Source organism: Cloeon dipterum, chromosome 2 (assembly GCF_949628265.1).
Source record: "Cloeon dipterum chromosome 2, ieCloDipt1.1, whole genome shotgun sequence".
NCBI lineage: Eukaryota > Metazoa > Arthropoda > Insecta > Ephemeroptera > Baetidae > Cloeon > Cloeon dipterum.
Window position 1 is genome coordinate 321,016 of NC_088787.1, and position 9,760 is coordinate 330,775.

General features: G+C 41.4%; 1 protein-coding gene across 3 annotated transcripts; it reads left to right on the forward strand.

Annotated features, from left to right (window-relative positions):
* Nucleotides 1-165: 165 nt before the first annotated feature.
* LOC135935088 (ankyrin repeat domain-containing protein 13D) lies at nucleotides 166-5,937 on the forward strand. 3 transcript variants are annotated; one of them, XM_065477154.1, is made up of 9 exons: nucleotides 166-380; nucleotides 672-807; nucleotides 865-1,035; nucleotides 1,109-1,252; nucleotides 1,399-1,461; nucleotides 2,314-2,561; nucleotides 2,818-2,982; nucleotides 3,620-4,251; nucleotides 5,590-5,937. In XM_065477154.1, the coding sequence occupies exons 1-9, from the start codon at nucleotides 288-290 to the stop codon at nucleotides 5,816-5,818; spliced, it is 1,881 nt and encodes a 626-aa protein (XP_065333226.1). In that variant the 5' UTR covers nucleotides 166-287; the 3' UTR covers nucleotides 5,819-5,937. The 3 variants fall into 3 exon arrangements, with proteins under 3 accessions (XP_065333226.1, XP_065333228.1, XP_065333227.1); XM_065477156.1 differs by lacking the exon at nucleotides 5,590-5,937 and adding an exon at nucleotides 5,378-5,566; XM_065477155.1 differs by lacking the exon at nucleotides 1,399-1,461 and having other exon boundaries at nucleotides 167-380.
* The last annotated feature ends 3,823 nt before the right edge of the window (nucleotides 5,938-9,760 follow it).

Consider the following 9,760-nt stretch of genomic DNA (forward strand, 5'->3'; position numbering starts at 1 on the left):
GGAAAGGAGCAGAGGAAAACACGCTCAAAGAGCGTGATAAACCTTTTTAATATATTTAAGAAATCTTAATAACCATTTTTTAGTTTATTTTCATTCATTTTAGCAGTTTATTTGATCTAAATTCCGTAAAAATCACAATCTGTGGGTGGTGTGAGCGGTCTCCGTTTCTCACACACTTGCTGGTAGCAATAATGGGCCGATAAGGGAGCAAAACAAAGGCGATTAGTCGAGTGTACGGTGCTGTCAGGTGGCCAGGTCGAGACACGAGCGGACGCGAACCTGGTTCGATGACCGAGTCGATCAAGCGGCAGTACCCCCTGCACTGGCACGTCTGGCACAATGACTACGTCGAGCTGGATGCCGCCCTCAGGAAGAATTCGGTGAGCGCCTCCGCCGCCTCCCTCCGGTCCTCCCTCCGCCCTCCTCGCTTTTTGACACTTTTCGGCGCCGTCCGAGCCGGTCCGAGACTCGAAAGGCCGCCGTCCTCGACCCGACCCTCCTGCCCTGGTCCGTTGGGACCGTCCGGACGCGTCCAGGTGGGACGGCGAGGAGGAAAAAAGGGTCGAGACGAGGAAGCCGTGCAAGTGCCGCGCGTTCGGAAGCCGCACCGCAACCCACTTTGCTAATTTTGCGCGGTGACACACACGTAAAACGGATCGATTTGATTGCAGGAGGACAAGGAGAAGAAGGACCCGCGGGGCCGCAGCCCCCTGATGCTGGCCGTCACCCTGGGCCACCTGGAGAGCGTCAGGGTGCTGCTCAACCACCACGCCAACGTCAACACGGAGAACAAGGAGTGCTGGACCGGTGCGCCCATCTTCGTTATTTTTATCCTGAATTAATCAATTAAAAATCGTGACGCAGCGGTGCAAGAGGCGACGGCCACCGGCGACCCCGACCTGCTGCAGATGGTGCTCGAGCGGCGCGACTACCAGCGCTACTCGAGCCGCATCGGCGGCGTCCCGGAGCTGCTGCAGCGGCTCAAGGACGTGCCAGACTTTTACGTCGAGATGAAGTGGGAATTCACCAGCTGGGGTTCGTTCCTTGTTTTCCCTTTTTCCATTTTGAAAACAACAATTTATTATTAAATTTATTATTCTAATTGCAGTTCCGCTGGTGGCGCGGATGTGTCCGAGCGACACCTACAAGCTGTACAAACAGGGCTCCAACGTGCGCATCGACACGACCCTGCTCGGCTTCGACCAGACAAACTGGCAGCGCGGCGACAAGTCCTACATCTTCAAGGGCCAGAGTGAGTACCCTTCCTTCCTTCCCTTTTTTTAATTTAACTCGTGACGAAGAAATGTCGAGAATGGGCAACCAGAGGAGATTAAGTGCATTTTACTTTTTAATGATTCTGGTTTATTTTCTCCTCTCGTGTGACCTGGCGGAGCGAAGAAGTGGCGACGCCGCGCGTCCTGCGCTGCGACCGCAGCTACGTGTTCAAGCTGCAGCCGTCAGGTGCGCCCTGCCACCTGGCCACCCTGGCTTTTCGCAAACTAACAATCGCTTTCAGCCGCTCCGCTTTTGCTCAAAAGTCGAGAACGTACGCTAGTCTTTATTCTCGGTTTATTTACCCGAGAACCACACGCCAGAGTAGAATTTATCAACAAAACATGTATTGCGACAAGGATTGAGAAATCCACTGCGCCGTCACTACTTAAAAAAAAGATAAAGAACTATAACTTCCGTCTAAACTGATATACATTTGTTATTTTTATCTGCAGGCAGCTAATGGAATCTAATCTAGAATTTCAAGTGCGCTGCAAAATTGGCAGCGACAATTTGAATAATATCCTTTAATAGGGATGTTTTCTTCAACCTTTTTTGGTATAGAAAATTCTATATTTTTTTTTAATATATGGCTCGTCTGCGACGCCATATTGGTTTCCTTTGGCTTAGGAACATTTCGGTTTCACGCAAGAATTCTTTAACTTGAAGAATTCTCGACGCTGATTGGCCGAACGGCCTGAACGCAACGCGGTTGCCTAGCAACAGCTCATTGTTATTGTAAATTGCGCGGGATATTCTGTCATGCGCATACGTCAGCCAATCAGCTTCGAGGGTTCTTCAAGCTAAGAATTCTTGCTATCTCCTATTTATGCAATTAAAAGTTGGTTTAATTTTGAATTGAAACGCGAAAAATCGCGAAAATAGATAAAAAAAATCGGCCATAAAATATAGAATATTTTAAAACCAATAATTCCGGTGGCAAAAGTCGAAGGAAACCTCCCTTAAAAAAATTCGGTTGTGACGGCGCATTGCCGAAGACCAATTTCCGGCGTCAATCGAGCCTAATTTTGTTTTCTGCAGGTGACTCTGCGCTGATGATCGAGGTGGACCACGAAAAGCGCGAGGTGCTGCAGGAGGAGATGCGAATGATCGGCGCCGAGGAGCTGTCGTCGCTGCATCCGAGTTCGGAGGCGTTGGGCGCGCGCCTCTCGACGCCCATCGTCACCACCTACGTCGACACGGAAAAGATCAGCTTCGAGCGCAACAAAAGCGGCATCTGGGGCTGGCGCGCGGACAAACTCGAGGAGGTCAACGGCCACGAGTGCAAGGTGCCTTTAAAATCGCTTCTCGATCAAATCCAATTTAAATCGAATCGGCGGCGGCCGGCGTTGCAAGGCTTCAATTGAGTTCCCTCACCCGTACATAATCTATTAATTTTCTGCGACTGTCAAGGTGTTTCAAGCAGAAATCACACGAGTTCAAGGCTTAAGAAAAATTAATCGATTCATTATAAAACATTTTTAATTTTGTGATTATCTCCAAGTTTAATCCTGAAATCGGGTACTTTTTGCTTACGCTATGCAGGTGTTCTCTGCGAATAACGTGGAGTTGGTGACGAAGACGCGGATGGAGCACTTGTCGGCGGCCGAGCGCTCCAAAATCCACATGCCCAAGTCGGCCTTCCAGTCGTTCCTGGGCATCGCCGAGACCGAGGAGCGCGCCCACTCGCCCAGCCAGGACCTCAATATGGCAAGTTTCACCCTTTGAAGGTGTCCCAAACAGGGCTACCAACCTCGATTTAAATTAAAAATCCTAAATATCACTGAACCTTCTTAAATTGCTTACCATTCTTGCTACTGATTGCCGTTTGTTTCGTGTTTACTTGCAGCTAAAGAGTAAGTCAGTCTATTTATCCTCGCAATGTCACAATAAAAGTTGGTTAAAACTGAATTAATTGCGAATGAAAACACGGAAATTTGAGAAAGCAGCTGCTAGAATAATCCTCGACGCTGATAGGCTGACAACGCGCATGTCAGATTCTCCCGCGCAATTCAGTAAAACATCAAAGCTGTTGCTAGGCTTTGTTGTGATTTGCGCGGGAGATGCTAGCAAGCGCGTGGTCAGCCAATCAGCATCGAGGATTATTCGAGCAGAGAATTCTAGCTTATTTCTTCAATTTCCGCGTTTTGATTCGCAATTGATTCGATTAAAATAAACTTTTAACGTGTTTCATCGATTATAAATTGATACTGCAACTCTTTAGCTGCTGGTAGAAACCAAATAATTGGTTTCTTTTCAATCAGAGGCAGAAAAGTTGCGATTTACTGCGCCAGTCCGAGTCGATTGTATGATCGTGTTAATTTTAAATATAAAAATTTTTGCGCAGGAGGAAAGCAAGCACCAGGGCAACCCTTGCAACATTTCTGTGCAGGACTACTTCTCGACGATCGACCTGGAGGGCAGGGACATCGGGCGGCCCAAGGACGTGCACTGCAAGATCCAGAAGTTCCGCGCAAACCTGTGGCTGGCCGAGAAGTACCCGCTGACCCTGCCCGAGCAGATCATGCCGATCGTCGACCTGATGGCCATCTCGAGCACGCACTTTGCCAAACTGAAGGATTTCATCCAGATGCAACTGCCGGCCGGATTCCCCGTCAAGATCGAAATCCCGTTGTTCCACGTGCTGAACGCGCGCATCACGTTCGGCAACATTTTCGGCATGGACGAGGAGGTGGCGGGCGTGGCGCGCGTCGGCGCCGACGACGCGCTCAGCTGCGTCGTGGACGAGGCGTGCTTCGAGCCACCGGCCGGCTACTCGGTGGGCGGCGCCGATCCGCGCCGCCAGTTCAGCATGGAGGACGAGGACGAACTGCTGCAGTTCGCCATCCAGCAGAGTCTGCTCGACTCGGGCACCGAGGCCGACGAGGTCGACATTTGGGAGGCGCTCAAGAGCGACCGCCGCATGTCGCAGCCTGCGCCCAACTTGCTGCAGGCCGAAGAGGAGCGCCAGCTGCAGAGGTCGGTCTTTCCCTTGCTCATTTTTCCAATCATCCCTATATTCCATATATTTTTTGTTGATAAAAATCCAAATTTCCCATCGCCACGCCGCCAAGTTCACGTATTAAATTGGCCCAAAGAGTTTAGGCACGGAATTTCGCTTAAAGTAATATTTGAAAAGCTGATTAAGCATAAATACACGTCAAAGTTGCAGTTGACGGGTTCGCCGAGGCTAGAATTTGGCGATCAATCATCTAAAAACATAATTAAATTGCTTATTCGTGTTCTGGCAGAAACAGATCTCTAATAATGGATTTTCTAGATTATGCAATCAGCGAAAATCATTTTGTCAGTGCCGACAATGTCAAGAATTTTTAGTTTCTAAAATTTCAAAAAAATAAAATAAAAATAATGGGAAGAACCGGTGCAAATTCGCCAAAAACGTCCCTATGTGAAATGCCTCTGTTAAATCGCTTGCTTTTCTGCCTCTTATTGAGACAAAAAACCGATTATTTTCCCTCAACTAGCAGCCAAAGAGTTGCACTATCGATTTATATTCGCAGAAACACGATTAAAGGTGATTTAAACTGAATTAATTGCGAATGACAACTGAAATCGGAGAAATCAGCAAGAATTCTCTGCTAGAATAATCCTCGATGCTGATTGGCTGCGCTTGCATCTCCCGCGCCGTTCACAACAGTGTGAGCTGCGTTGCTAGGCAACCGCGGCAACTGTTGACATGCGCGTTGCGTTCAGACAATCTGCGCCGCGAATTCTGCGAGCAAAGAGAATTCTTAATGCTTTCTTCACACTTAAAAATTCTTTGCCCAAAAAATACTCGGCGCTGATTGGCTGGCGCATCGCAATTGTCAACAGTTCTCGCGGTTGCCTAGCAACAGTTCGAATCTGGTTCGAATTGAGCGGGAACGTTTTGCGTTAGCCAATCAGCGCTGAGAATTTTGTAAACAAAGAATTCTTTCTGATTAATCAAGTAGAGACCAAATAATCGGTTACTTTCTCAACCAGAGGCAGAAAAGCAAGCAATCTGAAGGAATTTGGGGTTCTTATAGGAGCAAATTATAGGTTTCATTAATCTATGAAGTATTTAGAAAAAATTTAAATATTTTTGTGACTATATTTGGCTCAGAGTGTCGGCGCGGAACAGCCCCACGCCGCGGCGCCACTCGATCCAGGTGCCGACGGTGCCGCCGCGGCCTTCTTCGGCGCCGGAATCGGCGCGCCGCTTCCGCTGACCCCTGGCTTTAAATTTAGACTCGCCGAATTGATTATTTCCCAGCTGCGCTTTTATTGTTGTTAGAGCAGAGTAAACAAAGGCTCGTGTGTTTTGCTTGTGCGTAGGGCTATCCAAGCTAGTTTGGCGCACCTGGCCGGCTGCTCGACGCCGCCGTTGCCGCCACCGCCGCCGCAGGAGCAGCGGGCGCCGCCGGACGGCGCCGAAGGCGTCGACGCCGACCTGCACCTGGCGCTGATGCTGTCGCAGCAGGAGCAGGACCAGACCGAGCGCCAGCGCCAGGAGGAAGAACGCATCGTCCAGCAAGTGCTCGCGCTCTCCCTGACTGAAAAGTGAACCTTCCTCCTCCTTCCCCTCCTCCTCGCAGACACCTCCCCTCCGACCCTGAATTGTTTTCTCGGCCGAGTGACACGCAATCATTGAAAATATATTGTATTTAGCCAAACGCAACAAAATGCCTTTTAATATTCTCACCACAACCTTTCTCTCAATTATTTCATCAGCAACCTGAAGGTCGCCAGAAACAAAAAGTTATCGTTTATGCCTAAATTCTATACAGAGAACACGAAGCCTGCAGAATTGCAACAAAATATTGGGCACTAGTACCAGAGTACCAGGCCGAATTTGACAAGCATATAAATGATCAGCTCTCTCCCTAAAAATTCATTTATTGAACTGAAACCAGCCTAGATGTGAACAAATAAATCAAAGTATTATTAAAATTAGTCAGAGTTCCATTTCTGTTTCTATCGGGTTATTTGTGAATTTCCTGTGTCGCTGAACTAAATCTATATATGGTTCGTTTATAAAGTTTGCGCCACACATTTGCTTCTAATCGCGCACGCCAGTCAGATCCGGCTGCTATTGTTGGTTATCTCTGAAATTTACACAAACTTCCTTGTGCTGAACTGCTTTAAAAGAAAAGCTTTTGGCTAGAACACCATTTCATCTTTGTTATGGACGCGGCAAGGCTCGGTCTGATGGCAGTCAACCAAAGGTTAGTTTTCGTCTCTACTTTATTTCAACAATTGTGTGCTCGATGTTTCACTCTAATACTTAATTTAATTATTTGCTGCGGGGTTTCAAATTGTAAAATGATTTGAAAAAATGTTATATTTGCAAAATCTTAGAAAATAATATTTATAATAATTTAAAAGAGTTTGCAAGCAATTTAATCGCGTTATAAATCTAAGCATTTTAAATCTTCGGGTTCGGCCAATTTGAAATTTCTAATTTTTAATTCTTCGATTTTGGAGCACGCAAATTGGTTCAAATTTGCTGGAAAAATAGAAAATAGTATTTAGAACGCGTTAATTGAGTTTGCAAGCATGAATTTAATCCAGTAATTAGTCTAAGAATTTGAAAACTTCAAGTTCGGCCAATTTAAAATTTCTGATTTTTAATTTATCGGTTTTGGAGAATGCAAATTGGTTCAAATTTGCTGGAAAAATAGAAAATAGTATTTAGAACGCGTTAATTTAGTTGGCAAGCATGACTTTAATCCAGTAGTTAGTCTAAGAATTTTAAAACATCGAGTTCGGCCAATTTGAAAATTTTAATTTTTAATATTTGGATTTTGGAGCAAGCAAATTGGCTTAAAATTGCTGGAAAAATATAAAATAGTATTTAGAACGCGTTAATTGAGTTTGCAAGCATGAATTTAATCCAGTAATTAGTCTAAGAATTTTTAAACTTCAAGTTCGGCCAATTTAAAATTTCTAATTTTTAATTCTTCGATTTTGGAGCATGCAAATTGGTTCAAATTTGCTGGAAAGTTAAAAATTAATATTTAAAATAATTTAATAGAGTTTGCAAGCATGACTTTAATCCAGTAGTTAGTCTAAGAATTTTAAAACTTCATGTTCGGCCAATTTAAAATTTCTAATTTTTAATTTATCGATTTTGGAGCACGCAAATTGGTTCAAATTTGCTGGAAAAATAGAAAATAGTATTTAGAACGCGTTAATTGAGTTTGCAAGCATGAATTTAATCCAGTAATTAGTCTAAGAATTTGAAAACTTCAAGTTCGGCCAATTTAAAATTTCTAATTTTTAATTCTTCGATTTTGGAGCACGCAAATTGGTTCAAATTTGCTGGAAAAATAGAAAATAGTATTTAGAACGCGTTAATTTAGTTGGCAAGCATGACTTTAATCCAGTAGTTAGTCTAAGAATTTTAAAACATCGAGTTCGGCCAATTTGAAAATTTTAATTTTTAATATTTGGATTTTGGAGCAAGCAAATTGGCTTAAAATTGCTGGAAAAATATAAAATAGTATTTAGAACGCGTTAATTGAGTTTGCAAGCATGAATTTAATCCAGTAATTAGTCTAAGAATTTTTAAACTTCAAGTTCGGCCAATTTAAAATTTCTAATTTTTAATTCTTCGATTTTGGAGCATGCAAATTGGTTCAAATTTGCTGGAAAGTTAAAAATTAATATTTAAAATAATTTAATAGAGTTTGCAAGCATGACTTTAATCCAGTAGTTAGTCTAAGAATTTTAAATCTTCATGTTCGGCCAATTTAAAATTTCTAATTTTTAATTTATCGATTTTGGAGCACGCAAATTGGTTCAAATTTGCTGGAAAAATAGAAAATAGTATTTAGAACGCGTTAATTGAGTTTGCAAGCATGAATTTAATCCAGTAATTAGTCTAAGAATTTTTAAACTTCAAGTTCGGCCAATTTAAAATTTCTAATTTTTAATTCTTCGATTTTGGAGCACGCAAATTGGTTCAAATTTGCTGGAAAAATAGAAAATAGTATTTAGAACGCGTTAATTGAGTTTGCAAGCATGAATTTAATCCAGTAGTTAGTCTAAGAATTTTAAAACATCGAGTTCGGCCAATTTAAAATTTCTAATTTTTAATATTTGGATTTTGGAGCAAGCAAATTGGCTTAAAATTGCTGGAAAAATATAAAATAGTATTTAGAACGCGTTAATTGAGTTTGCAAGCATGAATTTAATCCAGTAGTTAGTCTAAGAATTTTAAAACTTCCAGTTCGGCCAATTTAAAATTCCTAATTTTTAATTCTTCGATTTTGGAGCACGCAAATTGGTTCAAATTTGCTGGAAAAATAGAAAATAGTATTTAGAACGCGTTAATTGAGTTTGCAAGCATGAATTTAATCCAGTAATTAGTCTAAGAATTTTAAAACTTCCAGTTCAGCCAATTTAAAATTTCTAATTTTTAATTCTTCGATTTTGGAGCACGCAAATTGGTTCAAATTTGCTGGAAAGTTAAAAATTAATATTTAAAATAATTTAATAGAGTTTGCAAGCATGACTTTAATCCAGTAGTTAGTCTAAGAATTTTAAAACTTCATGTTCGGCCAATTTAAAATTTCTAATTTTTAATTTATCGATTTTGGAGCACGCAAATTGGTTCAAATTTGCTGGAAAAATAGAAAATAGTATTTAGAACGCGTTAATTGAGTTTGCAAGCATGAATTTAGTCCAGTAATTAGTCTAAGAATTTTAAAACTTCCAGTTCAGCCAATTTAAAATTTCTAATTTTTAATTTATCGATTTTGGAGCATGCAATTTGGTTCAAATTTGCTGGAAAAATAGAAAATAGTATTTAGAACGCGTTAATTGAGTTTGCAAGCATGAATTTAATCCAGTAATTAGTCTAAGAATTTTTAAACTTCAAGTTCGGCCAATTTAAAATTTCTAATTTTTAATTCTTCGATTTTGGAGCATGCAATTTGGTTCAAATTTGCTGGAAAAATAGAAAATAGTATTTAGAACGCGTTAATTGAGTTTGCAAGCATGAATTTAATCCAATAGTTAGTCTAAGAATTTTAAAACATCGAGTTCGGCCAATTTAAAATTTCTAATTTTTAATTTATCGATTTTGGAGCATGCAATTTGGTTCAAATTTGCTGGAAAAATAGAAAATAGTATTTAGAACGCGTTAATTGAGTTTGCAAGCATGAATTTAATCCAGTAATTAGTCTAAGAATTTTAAAACTTCCAGTTCAGCCAATTTAAAATTTCTAATTTTTAATTTATCGATTTTGGAGCATGCAATTTGGTTCAAATTTGCTGGAAAAATAGAAAATAGTATTTAGAACGCGTTAATTGAGTTTGCAAGCATGAATTTAGTCCAGTAATTAGTCTAAGAATTTTAAAACTTCCAGTTCAGCCAATTTAAAATTTCTAATTTTTAATTTATCGATTTTGGAGCACGCAAATTGGTTCAAATTTGCTGGAAAAATAGAAAATAGTATTTAGAACGCGTTAATTGAGTTTGCAAGCATGAATTTAATCCAGT

What these genes read in the sequence shown, in the direction of transcription:
- LOC135935088 (XM_065477154.1), top strand. Translation starts at nt 288, where the DNA reads ATGACCGAGTCGATCAAGCGGCAGTACCCCCTGCACTGGCACGTCTGG. An exon ending in GTGGGAATTCACCAGCTGGG is followed by an intron (nt 1,036 to 1,108) that starts GTTCGTTCCTTG and finishes TTCTAATTGCAG; the next exon opens with TTCCGCTGGTGGCGCGGATG. An exon ending in GAGGAGCGCCAGCTGCAGAG is followed by an intron (nt 4,252 to 5,589) that starts GTCGGTCTTTCC and finishes GCTTGTGCGTAG; the next exon opens with GGCTATCCAAGCTAGTTTGG.